This window comes from Marmota flaviventris, chromosome 1 (assembly GCF_047511675.1).
Source record: "Marmota flaviventris isolate mMarFla1 chromosome 1, mMarFla1.hap1, whole genome shotgun sequence".
Lineage (NCBI taxonomy): Eukaryota > Metazoa > Chordata > Mammalia > Rodentia > Sciuridae > Marmota > Marmota flaviventris.
Window position 1 is genome coordinate 219,947,671 of NC_092498.1, and position 22,665 is coordinate 219,970,335.

The 22,665-nt window shown below is 56.6% G+C and overlaps 1 protein-coding gene and 1 long non-coding RNA gene across 4 annotated transcripts; one reads left to right on the forward strand and one right to left on the reverse strand.

Annotated features, from left to right (window-relative positions):
* Positions 1-1,127: 1,127 nt before the first annotated feature.
* Pwwp3a (PWWP domain containing 3A, DNA repair factor) lies at positions 1,128-20,140 on the reverse strand. 3 transcript variants are annotated; one of them, XM_027952574.2, is made up of 14 exons: positions 20,094-20,140; positions 18,741-18,866; positions 18,108-18,193; positions 17,004-17,074; positions 14,316-15,080; positions 13,319-13,420; positions 10,510-10,580; positions 8,863-8,939; positions 8,230-8,290; positions 6,507-6,582; positions 6,121-6,171; positions 4,853-5,289; positions 3,805-3,893; positions 1,128-1,491 (listed from the first exon to the last, which is right to left on the reverse strand). In XM_027952574.2, exons 2-14 carry the CDS (start codon positions 18,795-18,797, stop codon positions 1,437-1,439), a joined length of 1,998 nt encoding a protein of 665 aa, XP_027808375.2. In that variant the 5' UTR covers positions 18,798-18,866; positions 20,094-20,140; the 3' UTR covers positions 1,128-1,436. The 3 variants fall into 3 exon arrangements, with proteins under 3 accessions (XP_027808375.2, XP_071460707.1, XP_071460717.1); XM_071604606.1 differs by lacking the exon at positions 20,094-20,140 and adding an exon at positions 20,003-20,078; XM_071604616.1 differs by lacking the exon at positions 20,094-20,140 and adding an exon at positions 19,798-19,818.
* A 144-nt stretch (positions 20,141-20,284) lies between these two features.
* On the forward strand, positions 20,285-22,090 carry LOC139705269 (uncharacterized). The gene is made up of 2 exons (XR_011707180.1): positions 20,285-20,864; positions 21,372-22,090. It is a non-coding gene; the product is annotated as an uncharacterized lncRNA (long non-coding RNA).
* The last annotated feature ends 575 nt before the right edge of the window (positions 22,091-22,665 follow it).

A 22,665-nucleotide genomic window follows, 5' to 3' on the forward strand; every position in this document is an offset into this window, starting at 1 on the left:
GGCTGCAGGGGCAGGGGCAGGGACACAGACATGGGTTTGAGGGCTCTCTGGGAGGCTCACTGTCCACCACCCATGCTCTGCCTCTGTAGGATGTCACTGTCTCCCAGACTATCTGCTGGGACCCAGGGTGTGTGACCGCCACGGCCAGGACGGGTGCTGCCCTCCCCACCAGGTCGTCTTGCAGGGAGCAGGCAGCCATGCTGGAAGGAAGGGAGCATCTGAGAGGGCCAGAGTGTGGAAGGGGTACCTCAGAGCCCCTTCAGATGACAGAGCCCTAAAAGTGGCCCCGGAACCACCCACGAGGTGGTCCCTGAAGAAGTTATCCCCACCACAGTGTGCTGCCACCTGTTTTGCACCGTGCAAGACACTCAAGTGGGGTCTGCACGTGCAGCCAACCTGTGAATGGGCTCAGGTGGACGGGGCTGGCTCTGACACCTGTGCCTGAGGGAAGGCTCCTCAGGTGGCCGGCCCAGGGAGCAGGCCTGTGGCCACAGTGCAGGGGCTGGCAACAGGGTTGAGGAGGAAGAGGCGGACCTGGTGGATGGGAAGTCATTAAAGCCCAAAGGTTTGTCCAAGGCTATGTCCCAAGGAACCCCAGGCTGTCTGGGGACACATGAGCTGTCACATCTGGCCTGGAGGAGCTGGAGGCCCGGGATGCTGCTCAGCAGCCCAGAGAAACACCTGACCCCCGAATCAGCAGAGGGTCAACCTGAGCATGGGGAAGTGTGGTGTGTCAGGGCTGTTGGGCACACGCGGGAAGGACTCTGCAGAAGCCAGCCTCTCAGGGCCCGCCCAGGACAGAGCTGGTTGTTCTGCACGCTCCTGCAGTGGCCACCAGGTGGGGTGGTGGCCATGCTGGACCCCGGGGACAGCCATTCCCAGCTCTTCGAGGTTGCTGTGGGGTGCACACAAGCAGAGGGCCTCAGGGGCGGCCACTGCCAGGGCGTGCCCCTCCTCCCACACAGGCTGTGGCACGTGGGAACAGCTCCTCTCTGGTGCTGGCTTCTCCAGCACAACACCCAGGGCCGCCCAGCAAATGCCAGAGCTGGGAGGGGAGGAGACCAGAGAGAGGAACAGAATAGAACCAGACCCAACACGCGGTGCTTCTCGAGCCATATCACACAAGCCTCTTTTAAAAACACATTTAATACTGGATGCAATGTCACATAAACGACAAACTCGCACCAGCACAGCACAGCACAGCACGGGAGCAGCACAGCACGGGAGCAGCCCAGCACAGGGCGCGCCTGCTCGCAGCACCCGTGGGGAGACACACCCTCCCCAGACACCAGGGAAGGAGCTGCCTCAGCGAGGGGGACCCGCCCTGCGCCCCACTCGGGGTCCTGACCCTCCAGAACACTGGCGTGCACCGCAGGGAGACGTGCCACCCCGTGCCAGGCCGCGCAGACCACAGTGCCCTGGCAGTGGCACTATCCTCAGCGGCGCCGGTTCCGTTCTTCTAGGAGCTGGTTATCGAATATTTCTTTTTCCCTTCAGAAAACAAAAGGGTCCATCATTTCGGCAACCAGTCACTGTGTGTGCGTGCGCCTGCGTGCACGCACACACACACACACTCAAAGAGCTGGACATGGGGCCAGGCTGCAGAGGCTGGGACTTGCTGTCCCCTGGCCTCGGCCTCCCAGGCTCTGGGATCACAGGGGGATCGTAGGCATGAGCCGCTGCACCCTGCTGCAGCCGGACGATTCTGGCAGTGCTGGGGATTAAACCCAGGGCTTTGCACTCCACCACGGAGCTACACACCCAGCCCAGGGACATTTTCTGCACAATTTTTTAAAAGACATTTTTTTGTAGTTGTGGGTGGACAGCCTGACTTTTTATGTGGTGCTGAGGATGGAACCCAGTGCTTCACACGTGCAAGGCGGGTGCTCTGCCACTGAGCTACAGTCCCAGCCCAGCATAATTTTTTAAAATAATCATCTTAAAAAAAAAAAACAACTGTGAAATACCAAATTGCAGTTCTTTTTTTGACACAGGGTCTTGCTATGCTGCCTAGGCCTGGAACTTGCCATCCTCCTGCCTTAGCCTCCTGAGGAGCTGGGACCCAGCTGTGGCACCATTCCAGGCTATAAACTACACTTCGAGGTGACACATTGTGGCAAGTGTCCTCAGTCACACCTCTGAGGCAACAACCCTCACAGGCCAAGAGTAAGGGCATCTCGGACAGAACGCAAACGCGGGGTTAACGGGCCACACGGTCTTCACGTTTCTGCAGCGCACGGTGGAGCACGGGAGAGAACCTCCGGTGGGAAGAGGGTACTGCTGCCATGGCAGGCACTTCTTGAGACACCGCTGCGCGAAGGTGACCGCGAGCCCCAGAGGGCCCTGAAGCCAAGTGAGGGCACCCTTGTGCAGCGACGCAGGAGGCTGAGGCGAGAGGCTGTGAGGTCCAGGCCAGCCTGGCAACTCTGCAAGACCCGCCTCAGAGCAGAATAGAAGGGGCGGTGGCAGCTCAGTGGAGCACCCGGGTTCAACCACAGGACTACAGAGGACAGCCATGGGACAGGAGCACTGACATGCAGACACGGGGCAGATGGTGCTGGGATGGGGCGCTCAGCAGAAAACACCCTGGAGGCCAAAGGAAAACCTGGACCCTGCTCGCCGGACACCCGAGATGCCCCCGCACGGCACTGGCGTCCCTTTCTACGCAGCTCGGCTGAGGGGCTCCCGGTCAGTCCAGCTGTGGACTCTTAACACTTTTCTCCCCCTGAGGCACTGGGAGCCGATCTAGGGGTGCTCTACTGCTGAGCCACACCCTCAGACCATTTTATTTTGAGACAGGGCTGTGCTGAGGCTGGCCTGGACTTGCATCCTCCTGCCTCTGCCTTTCAGGTTGCTGGGAGGAGAGGTGTGCCCACTGTGCGGCTTGTAGCATTTCTGATACTGGCACAGCAGGGCAGAAGCTCCTCAGAAGGGAGCCGTGGGAGTGAGGGAGGCCCTACCTGCCTGGACCACCACGAAGGCTCTAAGAAAGCAGGCAGGACAAAGGAGGAGCTGGGCTGGCGCGGAGTCGCTGTGGCTCCTGCCTCACTCCCAGACTGTCACTTCTACTTGCTTTGACTGAAACGGGCCAGGCGCTAGGAGCCAGTGACAACCACATTCTGTCTGCCCAGGGTCACAATTCCCGCCAACAGAACCCAACCTAACCCCCTCTAGGAGGCTTCTGGGCCTTCGCGACAGCCCAGCCCAGGCCCCTTCCCTCGACTCCCCAGCAGCTGCAGCTCCAGCGGCCTCCAGGGAGCAGGACAGTGGGCCTGGGAGGCAGACCTGCGAGACCCGCACCGAGACCCTGCCTGTGACCCCACTGAGCCTTCAGCTTGTCACTGCCCTGCAGCCCGCCTGGCTCCCAGCAAGGCCTGGCAGATCGCCCAGAGGAGGATTAGGGGCTCTGGGAGCCAAAAGTCCCAGGGTGGCCAGACATCGCAACCAGAGGGAGACATCTTGATCAGGGCCATGCTGCTGCTTCATCTTCATCTCTTTTCTCAAAGAGCCAGGGGGTGGGAGCAGGTGGGGAGAGTGCAGTGTGTAGTGTGTGTGTGGGGGGGGGCACGTGCGCACACAGGCTCTGCCCAAGGAGGTCAGGGAGGAGCGCAACCACAACGCTCGCTCAGCCCGGAGCCTCCTGCAGCACCCAGGTCCCTGGGCAGTCTGGCTCAGGTGGGGACTCCAGGGCCACCTGCTGATTGTCTTCCATCTAGTGACAGGCTGGGTGCCCCTGCCAGGCTGCCTGTGAGGAAGAGGTGGCCCAGGAGCGGTGTAGCACAAGGAGCGGGACCTGGCGCCTACCGGTAGCTGAGTGAAGGTCCCTTTATGTACTTTTCTTCAGCCGTCTTGTAATCCACCGCGTCTACCGCAGAGATGGCACAGATGATGGCCTGTGAGAGGGCAGAGTAAGCTGGACTCGGGCAGCAAGTGCTGGGGCAGCCACGGAAGCCACACCAGGCTGGGAAAGCTGCAGAGAGCCCTGGCACCTGCCCCACCCCTCCCCTCCAGACTGCCCATGCTTCCAGCAAGCCCCAAGTCGAGCCGTCTCTGCAGGAGGCACTGAGCCCAGTCAGCAACAGCATCTTCTAGCCCAGAGACAAGAGGCCAGGTCACCACACACGGTAAAAGTAAAAGGCAGGCCCAGACCACACGTGCCCCCGGGAGATTTGTTAAGTCAACCATCAAAACAAGGGCTGGGGCTGGGGCTGGGGCTGGAGAGAGCTGGGCTTGGACGTGCGAGGCCCTAGGTTCCATCCTCAGCATCACACAAACATAAATAAAAGAAGACATTGTGTCCGTTGACAACTTAAAAAAAAAAAGAGCTGACGTCTAGGAGAGCCACTGAGGTCTGCGGTGGGTGTCTGACCTTGACCACAGTGTTAATTCCTCTAAGTAGAACAATAGCATCTAAAAGTCCTACGGGCAGGGCACGGTCATGCACGCCTGACACCCCAGCCATTTGGGAGGCAGAGTGAGGCCACAGGACTGCAGGCTTAAAGGCCAGCGAGACCCTGCTGAGCTCAAGACACAGCTCAGCCCTCAGCGCCCTTGGATTCAATCCCCAGTGTGTGGGGATGAATCGTCCCCTGGGACGGGTGTCCCAGGAGCGTTCCCTGTCATGACAAACACAAACATCCCAGACCTCACCCAGTTCCAGAGGACACAACTGAGTATCTACGGGTCAAGTGAACACAGTCTTCCCACCTCCCGCGGGTATAGGCACACAGCCTCACCACGCTACCGGAGCGTGTCAGGACTCCGCAGTCAGTGCACACGCCTGCCTAGCAGGGGCCTCCGAGGAGCGGCTGCTCCCACCCCATCCCAGATGCGGCCTGCCCCCAGGGCTCACCTCGGGCAACAGCACGTCCAGGATGAACCTGATGCTGTCACCATTGACTCCCGCCAGCACCTCACCGTCCATCTGCTGGTAGAGGCCCTGCAGGTACTTCACCACGAGGTCCAGCTGCTCCTCGTCCTCCAGGTAGGTCTCCACGCAGGTCACGTACTGGCTGGAGCTCAGGAACGTCTTCAGCCACCTCGAAGGCCGCCTGCTCCTCAGGATGGCCTGCAGGTGGCTCTCTGCACCCCTGCTCTTCACGATGTACTCCACCAGCCTCTGGTTGGCACGGTCCCGCGCAGCCCGAGAGCGGTCAGGCAGCACCTTCCTGCAGGGCTGCCTGCGCCCCACAGTGCTGCCCTCCACGGGCTCCTCAAGGTCTCCCCTGTTCAGCTGAGGGAACCTGGTCCCCAAAATATCCTGCTGGATGGATTTCCGGACGGGATAGCCTGCAACAGAAGCACATGTCATGGGGCCCCTCCTGGGCCTGGGCAGGATCTCTGCCTCCTTCAGGGCCACAGGTGGACCACACTGCCGTGCGCCCAGCCCAGGGAGCACGGGCCTTGCCAAACTGGAGCCGTGGCCAGGACTGGGAGGCAGACCAGGCGCCTCCAGATCCCAGGAAGCGGCTGAACGGCGGTTTTGTTTTAAGGTTCCTCATTTGACGGGATCCTGGTTATCCTCTCTTAACTGGGCCCTTCAGCCATGTTTAACCCAAGCAAAGAAGAGATCCCCACCCCCCAGCAGCTCTGCTAAAAGAGAACCAGCTTCTTTCCACTCCTTTTGCAACCATTAAGAATGGAAACCCTGCTCCTGTCCTAAAGGAAATGCAGGACAGTCTGCAAAGCACTGTCCAGCCTTCCAGTGCCCGGGCTGCACTCCCCAAGTCCCTGCCACACATAGTACCCGCCCCCATGGAAGAGTGTGGACGCAGTCTGTGGGATGACGGGCACCAGGACAGACGAGCTGAACCCAATAGCCACGCAGGCCCCATGGCAGACAGGGGCAGCATGGGTGCATCTGGTGGGGGGTCTCTCACAGCTTGCCTTGGGCTAAAAGCATATCCCACTTCCATGTTTCCATTTCACTGTGTACACATGTGAGTGTGTGCACCTGTGTGTAAGCACATGTGTGTGTGAGTATGGGAGCACGTGTGAGCTTATGTGCGTGACATGTGGTGCCAGGGTGCACCCAGGGCTCTCACGTGCGGGGCAAGCGCTCCACCAACTGAGCCACGCCCTCCCAGCCAGCTGGCACTTCGACACTGCCACAGGACTCACTTATATCAGCAGCATAGTACTCCAGGAAGGAGCCCGCAAAAGAGCCGCAGCCTGCAGGGGAGAGGGAAGGTGAGAGTGGGTCCTCCCAGCACCTTCGGCATCCCATCCTGCATGCCTCCTCTGGGGCCTCCCCAGCCTACCCAAGAGGGTGCTGCAGAACAGCCCACAGCTCGACCTGCCCCAGGCAGGAGCCCCAAGACCGCTTCTCCCCCTAGAGACCTTGCCTTCTGCTTACATGGCGCACCCAGCCAGGCTGGGGGACAGACCAGGAGCAGTGCGTGTCTGCCTCCAGACCTAAAGCCAGCCCTCAGGGTTTTAAGTTCCAGTGCCAGCCCTGCCCTCTGCTCTGCCCACAGTGGGCACTTCCAGGCTGTGGCCCCACATACCTAACCGTACCCGGTAGTCGGTGATGAGGGAGACGCAGGAGCCAATATCCCGGTCGAAGTCCTCTTTGGCTTTGTCCTGCGAGACCCGGACGGCAGGGTGTTATGTTAGCAGGGCAACAGGACCACCTCACACATCCCCTCTGTCCAGAGGACATGCCGCAGAGCCTTGCACCTGCCCAGCAGCCCTGGGCAGCCCTGGGCAGCCCATAGTCCCTTGGAGCCTGTCTCCTCATTCACTAAGGGGCCCAGGTCTTGGGCCAGTGCTCAGGAGTGGAGGTGGACAGCCACCTGCAGTGCCCACCAATGTCGTCGGACGTCTGTGTGTGCCCGCCCACACACTGCTCAGAACCAGCAGGACTGCTGGAGGACGTGCTGCCCCCCAGGAGGGAGGGATGTCAGCCACCAGTGCCAGGTCTCACCAGGCCTCAGGGTCCTCGTGGGATGCAAGACCAATGCCCTCTGTGAGAGTGGCCCCAACACACCCAGGAGGATGGGTGCCCTGGACCAGCCCGTGATCTGCCTGCCCTGCATGCCACCTCCAGGGCAGCAGGAGACACTCCTGGTGACAGCCAAGCAGCAGGGGTCATAGAGAGCAGGCAGCTGCAGCTCCACAGGCCCCACAAAGCCAGGTGGTCACATGACAGCCCACAGAAGACTCCAGAGCCACGGAGGAGTACCACCCGCATGTCCTAAGGTTGGAGGTGGAAGACCTGCAGTCTCTGGCCCCTGGGGAGCCCCAATACCTGCCTCACAAAGCGCTGCCCCAAACTGCTCTTCAGGAGCCATGCCTCTTGACACTTCTCGGCCTCTACTCAGGGTCACACCAGCCCCACCCACTTAAATGGCCCATGAGCATTCCCTGCCACCCACCCACACGGGGCACCAAACCCACTCTCCTCAGAGCAAAGGACGTAGGTGGCGCTGCTCACCAAGGGCCCAGGCCTCCACTGACCCATGACCAGGACTCCAGTTGGAGAAACAATTCCTGTGTGCTCCAGGGATGAAGGTAAGAAGATCCCCCACCGCCCTCCTGAGTGCCCTGCACTCCTCCAGGGAGGCCGCTCTGACTCCCAAGAGCGGAACCGACACTTCTGAATGCAGGCGGCCCAGGCCCTGACCTGCTGGGCCTGGGTTTCTCTCTTGGGAGGCCAGAGGGCTCAACGTGGCCCCTGGTGCCAGCCCACCCTCTGCCAAGAGCACCTGCCCACCAGCATTCCAGGTGCTGGACAGGGCGTGGTTTCCACACTGCAGGGAGGCGAGCTCACCACCTGGGGCTGCCGACTCCCAAGAAAGCCAGGCTCGGGCAGGGGGTGCAGTGCCCACCTTCTAAAGGATTGGAAATCAGGAAAAGGAAATGGGGACTCGGTGGCTAGCGCATGCCTAGCACACAGGAGGCCCTGGGTTCCAGTCCCAGCATGAATAGAAAAAGGGAAAAGAAGAAGCGCCCAGGCAGGTGACCAGGACACAGCCCAGGCCCTCAACCCCTCACAGCCAAGGCACAGTGCACAGGACATGCAGGGTGAGGTTCCCAGGTGGCCCAGCCGTGACAGCAAAGCTCAGGGAGGGGCAAGGCATGGGGTCCCAGGAACCCAGGGCTCTAAGCCCTGCTCCCAACCCAGGTGGCAGACACACACACAGGAGCCAGGGACCCCAAAGCCACAAAGGCCACGCTGATCAGCCACAGAACCACCCTCAGGAAGCAAGCAGGCGACACGCCCCTCACCAGCAGTGCCTGCTTCTCCTCACAGTCGAAGTGCTTCAGTCTCCTAAGGGGCACGGTGATGCTGGACGGGGAGAGGGACGGTCAGCAGGGCAGCCAGCACCTCAGGAACTACCGCCCCCAGCTTCCTCAGGCCTCAGCCCCACCAGTGACTGCTCTTCCAGCTGCCCATGATAGCGCAGAGCTAGGCCCAAGGGACGGGACACCACTGATGCCCTGTGCGCCAGAGCAGACCCCAAAAGGGACTTGGAGGACCCAGGAGCCCCAGAGTGCCACCGGAGGAGCGTGAGGCTTCTGAGCACCAGTGGAGGGCAGATCCCATGCTCTTGTGCTGTTGGCTGACAACTGAGGATCCGGCAGGGAGGGAAAGGCCAAGGGACCCGCCTCAGGCAGCCAGCAAGGTCTGGGTGGAGGCAAGACGCTGTCTGCACAAGGCAAGCTCTGACCGGTCTGGGCAGGTGGGCCCTGTCACTCAAGCCGCCTTTCACAGCTGGCAGGGGAAGTTCTGAAAACCATTTCTTCCATTACAGCCTCCATGCTCCTTCTTGCATCCTGCCTGGGCCCTGGCCATCCTTCCCCCTGAGGGCCGCCAGCACACCTCCTGACCACTCAGACAGCCAAGAACAGCAGCCTTACCCTCTGCCTTTCGGGTTCATGTCCCCTTCGATGAAGAGCACGCTCGCCTTCTTATCTCTCCGCCTGATGCTTTTGACCTGTGGGCAAAGCCAAGGAGACAGCGTCAGGAACAGACAAGAAGTGGTGGCTCCAACACTGCCTGTGAGCGGTGCCACCAGGTGGGGAGAGCCAGCACAGGCCCAGACAGAGGCCAAGAAGGCAGCCACACCACTGCTCTCCACCGTGTCCCCTCTGAGGCAGGCTGGGTGGTCTTCCGCTTGGGATTCTGAGAGCACCTGCACCCACCACTGCAGCCCCCCAGAGGAGCATTGGGTGGCTCTCCCACTAGCTCACGGGTTCCCGTCCTCACTCTCGGGACAAGCAAAGGCAGCTCAGAGAGGCTAGGAGCCAGCCCAGGACAGCAGAGGAACCGCCATGTGGACCTGACCCAAACCACCCTAGGATCTCCAGGAGACCCGAAAACAAGGCCATGGCTGCCTGCCCTTGTGCCCAGAAGCTCTCCTGCCAGCGACCAGTCAACCCAGTAGGGCCCAGGAGGTGCCAGGAGGTGTGGGGGCAGGGCCTGGAGGGAGGAGGACCCCCACATGCCCTGCACAGCAGGGCAAGGGGTTGAGGCCCCCCACCCCCGAGTCTCTGCCTTCACTCAGGCCCTATTTCACCTAGCAAACACTGCTCAGACTGCGACTGTTTTCCTGTGACCACAGTCAGCCGTGCGCAGGGCGGTCTTGCTGGCAAGGGTGAGCTCAGAGCCATTAAAACAGCAGAGCAGGGCTGGGGATACGGCTCAAGCGGTAGCGTGCTCGCCTGGCATGCGTGCGGCCCGGGTTCGATCCTCAGCACCACATACCAACAAAGATGTTGTGTCCGCTGAGAACTAACTAAATAAATAAATAAATAAAAGAAAAAAAAAAAAAAAAAACAGCAGAGCAAACACCTTGTGAGTTCAAACACTGCTGTCTCTTGATAAGAAACAGCCAGGGCTGGGGTGTGGCTGGGTGGCAGAGTGCTTGCCTAGCGCACCCAAGGCCCTGGTTTTCATCCCCAGGACCACACAAGTATTTGAAAACAAAAAAAAAAAAAAAACAAAATTGAACAACTACAGCTACATAGTCAGAACTCATAGGGCCCATGAGCACCAAGCCCGAGGCGGGAGAAGGCAGGGGCGGCGCCCAGGCCACTTGGAGTCACATTACTGCAAACACCCCCCACACTGCGAAGGCCCCAGCTGAAACCTGACCCCCGCACTTTAATGGGGACAGGCTCAAAGTGACACACTAGGGCCAGCACTAGCGCTCCATTTTTTTTTTTAACATCTGTTTTTTAGTCGTAGGTGAACACAATATCTTACGTTTGTGGTGCTGAGGATCGAATGCAGTATCTCACACATGCTAGGCGGGCACTCTACCACGGAGCCACCACCCCAGCTCTACTAGCGCTTTCTTTGAGAAGGTTTTTCTAATTCTGCTTGATACAACTTTGACCCATGAACCACACTAAATTGTGCCAAAATAACTAGTCCCTTCCATTAGGCAAAGGCACCTCCAGCTTCTCAAAACCCACTGGTGTTCCCCAGCAGCAGAACCAGGTCAAGGGCTGCACGCCCAGGACGCAGGCCTGGCTGCCAACAAGGGGCAGGGTCGTGCTTACCACCGCTGGCCAGAAGGGGTATTTTTGGTATTTAAGCCAGACAAGCATTCCTACTTCAAATGAACTTGGTTCTAGAAAAAAGAAAAAACAGAGAGTCAGGCAGATGGAGCGGCCAGAGCAGCAACTCCAGAGACCCAGCCGCCAGCGTGCACCCGCCATCTCAATGCCACCCAACTGTGCCAGGGGCCCGGCAAGGTGAACGCAGGCACAAGGAACCACCACGAACCATGCAACACACGCCCATGCTTCAGAGTGGAGAGACACTGTGGTCAGGGAAGGCACCAGCAGCAGGGGCAAGTGGGGGTTCTGTCCTGTGTTTGCAATTTCTGTAAACCTAAGGTCTCCTACACTGAGACCTTTTTCCCTCCAGGCATGGTGGCACATGCCTGTAATCCCAGTGCTTCAGGAGGCTAAGGCAGGAGATTGTGAGGTCAAAGCCAGCCTCAGCAACTTAGCAAGGCCCTAAGCAACTCAGTGAGACTCTGTCTCTAAATAAAAAACAAAAACGGGCTGGGGATGTGGCTCGGCGGTTGAGTGTCCCCGAGTTCAATCCCCGGTAACAACAACAAAAAGAGAACTTTTCCCTAAAGCAGTGGTTCAGGCTGGGTGCAGCTCCATCCCAGCCCCAGGACCACAAAATACAGCCCGTGGCACAAAGCAGGAATGGGGCCAACGGCCCACAGGGAGGTACACGGGAGAACGTTATTTTCAAGGCGCCTACCTGAGAAACCAAGGTCTTAAAATGGGGAGAAGATCTTTAAATCATGAGATAACTAAAACGCTGTTTATGAACAAAACCCAACTACATTGGCTACCCCATCCCAAGAAATTCCCAAAATGAGTGAACAATTAGAAACGTGAGAGTACCAGGGCCAGGAGCACCACCGTGGCACACAGACTGGCAACGGCCAGAAGGCTGCTGCCGCAGCTCACGGCACACACCAGGGCCCGCTTGGCAGAAACCAGGCTGGGGGTAAGAGGTCAGGAGGCGACAGCTCCCCACCCAAACGAGGCACTCATCAGCTTCCCAGAGACTTTGGGGTCAGGGACGCACACCACGCCCTGCCAAGAGTCTGACGCATGAAAACCCAAACCAACGGGGGACAAAAGCCCACTCAAGGGCTGGGTGAGACCCAGTGGTTGGGCTGTGATGGGCTGGCCTCACACAGCTGAGGAACGGGATCCATCCTCAGCACCGCCAATAAACAAATAAGTAACAAGGTTTAAAAAGGCAAAACAAAACAGACCTGTGCTAGCTCCTGAGAGAAAGGAGCACCCCAGGAGTTGTGTGGCCAGGGCCAGCCCGGCTCTGGCTGGCGGAGGTGCAGGGACGGGCCCTCCAGGAAGGCACAGCTCTCTCCTCCCAGCCAGCAAACCTGCTTGTGGGAGCTGGAGGCCACCAGGCACTCTGGCAGTTCAGGTGACATGAGTCACCACTCCACACATGGGCTGCCTTCCTTCCTTCATTTTGCAGAAATGGGTCTGGAACCCAGGGCCTTACGCATGTCAGGCAAGCACTCTGCCTTGGCACCATATCCACCTCTCATCACCCCTAGGAAATGATAGCTAGTTGCCACCAACACTCAGAAGATCACATGGAGATGTGAAAGTCTGAGTTGGCATCATGTGGGGGAAAGCAGAAAATTCAAGGTTGCAATTATGCTTACTTAATGACAAAAAGCTCTAAGCAGTTTGGGCAAAAAAAGAGCTGCACAGCTGGACATGGTGGTGCACACCAGTGAGCCCAGCAACCCAGAAGGCCAAGGCAGAAGGACTACAAGTTCAAGGCTAGCCTGAGCCACTTAGTAAGACCCTGTTTCAAAAAATAAAAGGGCTGGGGTGTGCCCCAGTGCTAAAGCACCCTGGACTCTACTCTTGGACCCCTTCCAAAAAAGAGTGACAGGGGCTGGGGATGTGGCTCAAGCGATAGCGCGCTCGCCTGGCATGCATGCGGCACAGGTTCGATCCTCAGCACCACATACAAAGAAAGATGTCGTGTCTGCCAATAACTAAAAAAATAAATAAATAAATATCAAAAGAGTGACACACCAAGAGTGCCTGAACACATGAGTGCACACATGCTTGCACAATCAGTAAGCGGGCGCCTGCAGGACCTCCGGGCCCTGGCCTGCAGGGTCCCGTGGCAGGCCCCACAGACCTCCTGCACCGTGTCTGAACCATCCTGAGCATGTCTGCAGACCAGCAATAACGGACAAGCCTGAGCAAAGGTGCAGGGCAGCAGGGAATCTAAGATGCAGCAGGCTCCAGCTGGTTCCGGAAGCAAAGCACCTGTTGCTGGTTCAAATCAAACCCTTTTCTTGCTAATCTCCTCTGTCCCCACGTGCAGAGGCACCAGAACATACATCGCCTCAGTGCAAACAGGTTGGGGTGCACACTGCTCCCTCGGGTTGGACACACTGCCCGCCAGGACCAACATCCCCACACCACAGCCAGAGGTGTGCCCCCAGGAGGCAGTATGCGGCTACACCCAAAGGAGGGCAATATGACCCATCCACTCACTCAGCCACTGGTTCCCACAAGGAACAGGACAAGAGCTTCAAGCAGACAGAAGCCATGCTGACAGGGAGGGCCGAAGGTCTCTTTGTCAGACCCCCCCCTCCATTTGGTTACTCTTAAGAACATAGAAAAAGGCAATTCTCAGGGTCCCTCTCAGGTCTTGGTTTAGTAGAAGAAAAATCCAATGGCAAGAGACCTTTCGGGGAGATGTCAGAAGCGGTCTCGGAACATGGCCCAGTTTCTTCCGAGTGTCCTGTTACACCCAAAAGCAAGCTCTGTGCTTGTTTCTTACCGTGATACAGAAGGATCCTCGGTGGCTCCTCGTCCTCCTCATCTGCATCCAGGATGGAATTGATGGAACCACACTCCATGGACTCTTCAGAAGATGGAGGGTCTGCCAATAGTGAGGTTAAACTGTCATGACGAGTCCTCTCGGCACAGGGGTCAGCGCAGGGCCCCTGTGAGCTAGGCAGCTCCTCGCCCAACAACACCCAGCTCAGGTTCATTTCAAAGAAAAGTAAACACGAGGGGGAGGGAGATGCCTTTCCAGGCAGCAGCAGGCTAAGTTGCCAGGCACCGAGCGGACTCAGAGGGACTTGCTTCTTTTGTCCTGCTGCACTATCCCCTGCCAGCCTGAGAACTGACTTGAGACAAGGCAGGGTGCAGGCATGGTCACTTCAGGAAATGGTGCCGAGGCACAAACTGGCTCCTGAGCCTTTACAGGGTGAGAGGTGGGCTGTAAGAATGGAGACCCAGAGCCATGCAGCCGTCTGCAGGGAGCTCACTCCTGACACTGGACCCTGTGGTAGTGAGGGTTCCTGAATCGACATTTCAAAAGCAAGTGAGGTACTGGAGGCTGGGATGGGGATCCCAGCACGGGCCTGAACTACATGTAGCTGTCTACACAGCGATTCCCCAGACGAGTCCTGTCTCACCGAATGGGAGGGCAACTGGCTCTGCAAGGTTAAGAATAAAGAGGTGCCAAGAGCCTTGGGCACCACGCTTCCCGGCCTGTGTGTCTGACACGTGGCGCAGCTGCTCAGCCACACTCCACCAGGGCCACAGGTCCCACTTACTCCCATCCCCAACAATAGTACAGACATGGTATCTGGGAGAACCTAAAGCAATTATAACTCAGTGGGAAGACAAACACAAAGGAAGAGAAACTGCTCTGAATCTGTTTTGGTAACAGTCTCAGTAAGATCTGGTTAGAAACACCAAGTGCCTGCCAACGGCTCCGTCCTGGCAGAGCCCGAGTGCTGCCTCCCAGGGCCAGCAGCGGGGGTTACCTTGCTCCAGCTGGCCGTGGGCCTGCAGACCAGGGTGTCTCACTTCCTTTGCAGGAGTGCTGGACGGAGGCAGCGCTGCCCCTGAGGCCGCTGGCTCCAGCTGTGCAGTCTGCAGCCTCCGGCCTCCCTCTAGGCACAGCCTCTTCATCAGGCGTCCTCCTGCCCCCTCCTGGGCTGGGCGCACTGTGAGGCTGCCTGATGGCAAGCCTGGATCACGTCCTTCAGCCCTGGCACACACATCCTCCTCCCTGGCTCGAGAAGGTGAGGACAGGGCCATCCAGCGGCCAGGCTCTCCCTGGCTTTCCTCTTCCAGCCCTGCTCCTGGAAGTGCAGGCACCCCCCGGCACCAGGTGGACTTCGGGGCTGAATTCCTTCTTCTTTTACTTGCCCGCGTTCGACTGCTTCGGTGGTTCCTTGACCTACCACCATCCTGACAACCATCGCGGGCTGGACTGACCCACTGGGCTCTTGGGTTTTCACTTTTCCTGAGCTCCTTCTTGTGGTCCATTTTGCAGTTGGGGGCCTTTTCACAAGTGAACAAACCTGACAAGTCATGTTGTGCATATTCCCACCTCCTCTCAGGCAGAAAAGATGGAGAGAGAATATCACGGGGCAGGGAAGCCACGCCCGTGGGCAGCTGCTCTCTCCGGGAAGGGCCTTCTTGACAGATGCGGTCTCTCTCATTCAGAACATCCAGAGCCACCCGCAGCGACCGTCTGTAGGTCAGCTCCTCCAGGGGTGCAGCAGGAACCTCCTCCTGTGAGGCTGCAGGGGCAAGAGAGAGCACCTGTCACGCTCAGGTGCCCAGGGGCTGCCACGGCCACACATCCACAGTCACCGTGGTCGCTAGCACTCGCCCTAAATGAGGCAAGAGCAGGCGATTCCCTGAAAAGGGGACAAAGCTATAAGACAGCTATTCATTCAGGGCTGCAATCTTTAAAAAAGGAAAAAGAAAAAAAAGAAAAGAAAAATTCACTGACCTCAACCTGATTCGCTACCAAGATAAATTCTTCCAAGTTACACAACAATACTGTGAGCAAAATGTATTCAAATGTTTTGCAAATCCTCTCAACCATACAATTTCAAATTCAATCAGGGTCAATAAAAAACCAATGCCAACTAAAGAAAGAAATCGCTGGCAGCTACTCTTGGGTGGGGCGAGGGGCAGTGAGAAAGCCCTCTGAAAGCTCATTGTGGGCTGGTAAATGTCCCTCACTTTTTTTTTTTTTTTTAAATTTTTTAGCTGTAGATAGACACAATACCTTATTTACCTTTGTGTGGTGCTGAGGGTCTAACCCAGTGCCTTCCCCGTGCTAGTGAGTGCTCTACCACTGAGCCCCAAACCCAGCCCCAAATTTCCCTCACTTCTTCACAAGGGCATTTCAAAGCCAGGAAAGCTATCCGAGGGCCCTTCGACTCTAGCCCATCCTCCCGGGCAACGGTTTTACTTATTCATTCCAACATACAGACCCAGCGCTGCTATTTGAACAGGATGAGGGAGGCAATGCCGCAGCTCAGCAGGTGTAATGCCTCAATCAAAACCACATTTTGCCCGTTTATTTTATTTTTTTTTTAGAGAGAGAGAGAGAATATTTATTTTTTAGTTCTCGGCAGACACAACATCATTGTTTGTATGTGGTGCTGAGGATCAAACCTGGGGAGCACGCACGCCAGGCGAGCGCGCTACCGCTTGAGCCACATCCCCAGCCCTCCCTGTTTAATATTAAAAGCACCCCCAAGTAACCTGCCCTGCAACACAGCTTGAACCAGCCATCGGGATGCCACCCAAGGACATGGTCAGCATTTTGGGGCAGGCAGGCACACACCCTGCTCCAGTGACAGCAGCTGTCCAGGAAACCAGGCCTTATTTCACAAACACCATGGGAAGGATTCTGGTCAATCTTTTCACAAAACAACCTTTTGCCACTGGGTTAAACACTGGCATTTCTAGGTAGAGAAAAAATTTTTTGTGGATCTGTGACTCGGTGAGCACAGAGGCCAATGCTCCCGAGCTATGTGCCGACAGGTCCCAGCTCCACCAGGCTCAGGCAGTCTTTCCCAGCCACGAAAGGCTCATGCTGAAAGAGCAGGGGCAGAGCCCCCGTCCACTCCTGCCTCGGCCTGCCTCACCACGCTGCAGAGGCTCTGTAGAGAAGGCCAGCCCATGCTTCCTCCCCTGGACTCTGTCCTAGATTTCTAAGCACACAAATGACCACTTTTCAAGACCCAGGCTGAAACCAGACAAGGTGGTAACTTAGTCATCTCACAGTCATGAGATGGGCAAAGAAAAAGACCCTCCCCTCGTGGGAGTAAGCCCACTATGTCCTTGAGCTCTGGAGACCTCATTGTATGGAGAGGGCCTTGAGCTGGGTCAAGAACAGGACTCCAGGCCAGGTGAGGCTCAGAAGCAGTGCATTCACCTGGCTTGTGCCAAGCTCTGGTTCCAACCCAGCACCACAACTTGTTTAAAAAAAAAAAAAAAAAAAAATCACACACAAGAAAGAACAGAACTGATCCTAGGGTTAAATTCTGAAAAGGTTTAAGAAAGCAGATCCACGTTTCCCCTCCTTCATTCACACTCCGCCTTGTGAGAACAGGGCCCGGGTGAGCTTTTACTCCAAGTGGTCTCCGCGTCCTCCAAATGCTCTCATTTACTAAGGCTGACCATCCCTTGAAATGTGCGCTTACCTAAGAAAGAGGCAATGTTCTCAATCTGAGACTTCTCTAGGGCTTCCACTTCCGTGCTCTTCACCTGAATTCTGCAGAGACAGAAGGGACGGCTACACGCTACCAGCCAAGGCCACAAAGACATTTTCAAACATGCTTCTCTTCAGATGACAAAAAGAATTAAATTCATTTTCCTCCTCAACCTCCCACTTACACCAATAGTAACAGCCAACTAGGAATTCCTCTGCCTGAGGTTAGAGGCAGCGAGGACCCTGGTGGATGGGTTTTTTTTTTTTTTGCTCCCCCCCCCCCTCTTTTAAGATAGAAAGGTTGGCTGGAGTTAAGAGTAAAAATGAATTCAAATTGTGACTTTTATGAGGCAAATCCTACTTTCAACTGCACAAATAACTCCTTTGTTAGGTTTTCAGAGTAGGTTATGTCACTGACAGCTGTTTACAGCCCAGCAGGCGCGCTTCAGTTTAAAAGGATGTGCTTTCCTTGTAAGTCAGAGTATTCAATTACTGCCCAGCAGAAGGGAGAGCGAGCTGGGGGCCAGGCAGGCTCAGGAGGCAGCTCTGCAGACACAGGAAGGAGAGGGCAGGGAGGCCTCCCCAGAGAAGAGGAAGAGGACTCTCGGACTCTGCCATCGCCCTGAAGGTGGTCCACACTGCTTTACCCGCAGGTAACCAAGAGCAGAACAAGCAACACACTGCCCCACAACCGTTTATTTGCTTTTTCCAATGCAGAAAAATAAGTTTCCTATTGGTGTGACAAGTTCAAAACCCAAACATTTCAAAATTCTGGAGTCTGCAACAAGACCCACTGATCTGTGGGAAAGAAATACCCGTGTGGACCCCCCCAGGAGAGCTGACCCTGCACATTGCTCACGTTCTCGCAAGTTTTGTGCCATCTCTTTCTAAATGGCACACATGGTCTCATTTAGACTTAAGCTTCCAAACAGGCATATAATAAAACCAGTTGTCCTCCAAGGTTATTAGGAACACTCCTTCACGAGGTTAATACTGACTGAGGGAGGAGTTCATGAGCTCTCAAGAGCGGACTTCACTGTCAGGTAGGGGATCAGAAAGCCCACACAGAAAAGACTTAAAACATACAACACTTAACTTTTCCTCTAGAGAGAGTATTTGAACATCTAGAAAGAATTCCTTTTTTCTCTTATTTTTTGTTGAAGTCTCAGTTCTGGCCAAAACCTATGTTTGAAAAAAATAACAATCCTGGTTATTAAGACAAAATGAGACACAGAGGTAACAGGGTTACAAAGAAACCAAGTACTTCTCACATATGCAACCAAAGATTTCAAATGCCAGTCCAATTTCCTCTAATTCAGACAAGGAGACCAGTGGGCTTCCCAGCCCAAGATTCAGGCTCCCATCCACAGTGCCTTTCATGCTGCGGCAGGAAGGCACCCCAAACACCACCCCGCACATTACCACCACGAGCCTCTTGCCAGGAATTCCGAGTCGGAGCCCTATATGCATTTTTAAAGCTGTTATTTTCCTTTTTCTTTCCTTTGTGTGTGTGTGAATAAATGACACTTCTGGAAGTAGAACCTTGTAAGCATTAGACCAAAACCCCATTATATGGGGAACGAGAATCCGTGCCAACAGACCCAGGCGCCAACTGTTCAGGTTCAATTATTTCACGGAAGCACTCCTAGGTATTGGTGCCTGATGAAGATTTTACTTGTCACCTGAAAGTCATTTCCAATTCCTGCAATTATAGAGTAACTGCTGTCACCTTTGCAGGCCACAATCGCCTTTCCCATCTGCAGAGGACGTACTTGGCATCCGTCATGATTTAGGCTCATGTGGTTAGTGGTAACGATTTGGCACAAAGTGCTTCAAGGTCTGATGCCCACGTGCCCTGCAACAGAATTTGCAGGGTGGTTTATAAAGGCATTTGCTGGCAATTTTCATGCAGACACCATCCTCAAGGGCACAGGTTAGCTCAGCTTATCTTCCACTAGACCACTCGGTTCCCTAACCAGGCAACGAGCAAACCGACAAACTGGCCTCAGTCAACAGGCAGGTGCCTGTATTTTTGTTTTTTTTTTTCATAAATAAAATACAGCAGATTCCCTCCCAGCAGTTCTTCCCATACATTTTGAAAAAACTTCTCAATAAATCATCTCTACACTGAAGGCCAGCCTGTGACCTCCACACAAGGGACGGTTTAGGCAATAAATGCGTAAGGCCCTGCCTGGGTATGGGAGCTAACAGTTGACCACAGCACACAAAATCCAGAGAGAATGAATGTTCTTTCAGCTGCTGTATCCCCAAAAGGACGGGGACAGCTGCAGACCGTTCCCTCCACCCATGGAAGAGATGAGATGCCTTGGCTGTTGACAAGAAATGCAAAGTTGTTTTGTTTTGGTTTTTTTTGGGGGTGCTATTTTACAGGGGGGGGCCTCTGGCAGAAAAAAGGGGTCACTAGGGGAGGGGGTCCAAGCAGGAAGGGAGTTCACAGCAGATGTTCAAGCAGGACAGAAAGGGGTTTCAGGAAGCAGAAGAGGGGGTTCGTATCAGTGAGGAAAGGAGGGGACCCAGCAGAGAAGAAGGCTCAGGCAGCAGGGGGTCACAGACTCAGAGGAAGGGGTTTCGTGGCAGAGGGGAGACTCAGGAAGCAGCAGGAGCAGGGCTCAGGGGGAGGGATGGCGGTTCGGGCAGCAGGGTCTAGGGGCAGCAGGAAGGGGGCTCGCTGCGCGCACGGCCTGCAGGCCGGCGGGGGCGTAGGCAGCAGTGACCGGCTCGGGAAGGAGAGGGAGGGTGGGGCGCAGGCAGAGAGGAGGCGGTACCGGCAGGAGAGGCCAAGGCTCAGGGAAAGGTGGGGTGCAGGCAGCAGAGACCCGGCCCCGGCACCGGAGGGGCCTCGGGCCGCAAGCGCCGGGCGCACGCCGCGGACGAGCCTCCGGGCCCGGCCGCCCCTACCCCAGGCCCGCCTGGGCCGCGCCGCCTCAGCCCCGCCCGGCCGACCCGAGAGGCGCAGCGGGCCGCGCTCACCGGGCGCCCCAGCCCAGGCGAGGAGGCCACGGCGGCCCCAACGGCGGAAGGCCCGCCCGCCAACCTCCGCCGCCCGCGCCCCCGCGCTCACCGCCTCCGCCGCCGCGCAGCTCCCCGCGGGCTGGAGGCGGAGCCTGCCTCGCGGCTGAGCCAAGCCCCGCCCCAGGTCCGCCGCTGTCCAATGGGACGCCGACACCGCCTCCCCAACCCGCCCCCGCACCAGCCCCCGCGGCCCGGCGCAGGCCACGCCCACGCCGTCGCGCATGCGTAGGTCGTCTTCGGGCGCCCCTCGGGTCGCTGCGCCCGGCGCCCGCCTTCCCGCGTCGCGTGCCTTTGTGTTCGGTCAGGCCGCGGTCGCCGACCCCAGGGCCCTGCGAGAAGACGGACGGGTCACCGCCGCGCTCGCGATGATCCCGACAGAACCTTCCAGTTCGGAGTGCTGCCCAGCCAATCCGGTCCACACCCCAAAGCCAGCACACCCGCCTGTGCCCACGACTGGGCCCCCAGCCAGCCGTGGGGGAAGTTGAGTGACGTCCACTGCTGGCGACAGGGCCATCTGGCCACGCAGAGGGTCCTGCAGGCCCAGGCGCTCCACCTGGGCCTGTGCCACAGGGACCAGGGTCCAGGCGCTGACCCTCTGGGGAGCCCTGGCCAGGTCCTGCCCCCGGCCTTTGGTCTGCTAGTGTGGCCCAGTGCTCCAGGTGTGCCTGGCTCCCAGGTTGTGCCCAGGTCACTAGGGTCTAAAGAGAGACGAGGGATGGAGAGGTCAAGGCGTTGCTGCAGGTCTCCCTGGATCTCCTTTCCAGGCGGTCTGACCCAGCTGGGGCCCCAGGCAACTCACAGCCCCCGTGTGCTGGTGAGGGTGAGTAACCATCACCCGGTACTTGGCACACACTGAAGTGGTGAGAGCTAGTTCACCGCAGCTTCTTGCTGGCCAGGTCCCTGGCACTATTTCGGTTTGGGTCTCTCTGGGTTCCAGAAATGCAAAGTGACACCAAATGGCCATCCTCCCTCCCGTTTTCTGAGTTTCTCACAGGGCTGGCGACAAAGGAGGACCTGTAATTGGACATCTAACTGTAAGGCTCAAGTGGGGACACACAGGCCGTGAAAGCTGGCGATGTAGATCAGTGTTAACAAGGTGGCGGGACAGCCAACCCTTTCCGGCCTAATTAGGGGCTTGGGTGAATCAGAGCAGGGGTCGAGTCTCAGCTCAGAGGTCATTTTGATGTTCCACCTCAATCGTTTTTGAAAATACACTTGCACTTCTGGCTCAGACCATCTTGCTAGGAGTGGGTTTGCACGTAGGTTTTAATCTTTGATTTCGTTCATGGTTCAGTACACACTTAATACATTTTTCACCCCTCATCAGGTTAACAAAGATGAGAGGAGTGGCCTTGTGCAGTGAGACGGGCTGTGGAGTGCGGGCAGCTGGGCATGGGAGTCTCTGCACCTGGACATCTGTCAAATGCCTTCACTAAATGCAGACCCTGGGACCCTGAAGTCCCCACTCCAGGGGTTTACCTTGAGCACACGGTCAGTTGCACCCCGAGATGTTCCTGCAGGGACACTTCCTGCAGCATTGCTTACATCCCGGAAAAGATTTCCAACAACAGAGGATCAGCTACCTGAATGTGCTGTAGAGCTCTTTGCAGGACAACGGAAGCAACGGGAGCAGTGTGTCTTGGCTGTTTCCAGGGAAGAGTAGAGTTTTAATTTAGGCTGTGTCTGACTGGCAGGCAGGACGGAGCCCATGAAAGTGTATTCTCAGCAGTGCTGCCCGTCACCGGTGATGCTTTACAAGACCCTTCAGTGCAGCCGCAAGTCTTTAAACAGCATTCCGAACGGTGGTGCCTGGTGACGGGGGCTAGACATGCAGTAGTGAGGAAGACAGTACTTGGGGAGTTCACAGCCTGGTGGAGAAGACATCTCATAAAATACTGACATTTAAGTGCTTCATGCTGGCTCAACATGAGTATTAACTTGTTTAATGCAGTGTTAACCCCTGAAATGTTGGCATATAATTATCCCATTGTTTGGACTTCCCAGCCTCCAGAACTGTGAGAAAATAATTTTTTCTTCTGTAAATTACCCAGTCTTAGGTGTTTTGTTTCAGTAACACAAGCAGATTGAGATAACATCCCTCGCAGTCCTAGCCTGTTGGTTCCTTTTCATTACTGAGTAGTCTCCCATGGTTTGGGTACACCGGGACAACCTTCCCATCTTAAGGTCCCTGACCTTAACTGCCTCTGCAGAGGCCCTTTTGCCATGTAATGGGATGTATGCAGTCTCCAGGGATTGGACTCATTCTGCCTACTGCCTGGGGCTTCAAAGAAATCTGGGAAGGTCCCTCCTGCCCCACACCTGGGGGTCAAACATCCACACAGCTTTTCCTGGAGACAGGTGGTTGAGAGGGTTGTCTATCTGTAGGGCCACATGTGAATAGGACTGTCTTGCTCCGGAGAAGAGGAGAAGGAATATCAGAGGACAGTAGCAACCGTGTCACAGCCAGACCCGTCTGTACCTTGCCCTGCAAGTATGTCACATCTCGGGCCTCCAGTGGTCCCAGCCAGTGACTGCCCACTCCTTGGACTTCTCGCCTGAATCTCTTGTTACCCATCAGTTGGGGATGACAGCCCAGGACATCAAGCTGTGGCAGTCGCTGA

Coding starts and splice junctions, on each gene's coding strand:
- Pwwp3a (XM_027952574.2), bottom strand. CDS start 18,797: ATGACGGATGCCAAGTACGTCCTCTGCAGATGGGAAAGGCGATTGTGG. Junction 6,172..6,506: donor CGACTACCGGGTACGGTTAG/GTATGTGGGGCC, acceptor TCTCCCCTGCAG/GCTGCGGCTCTTTTGCGGGC. Junction 5,290..6,120: donor GTACTATGCTGCTGATATAA/GTGAGTCCTGTG, acceptor CTTCTGTTGCAG/GCTATCCCGTCCGGAAATCC.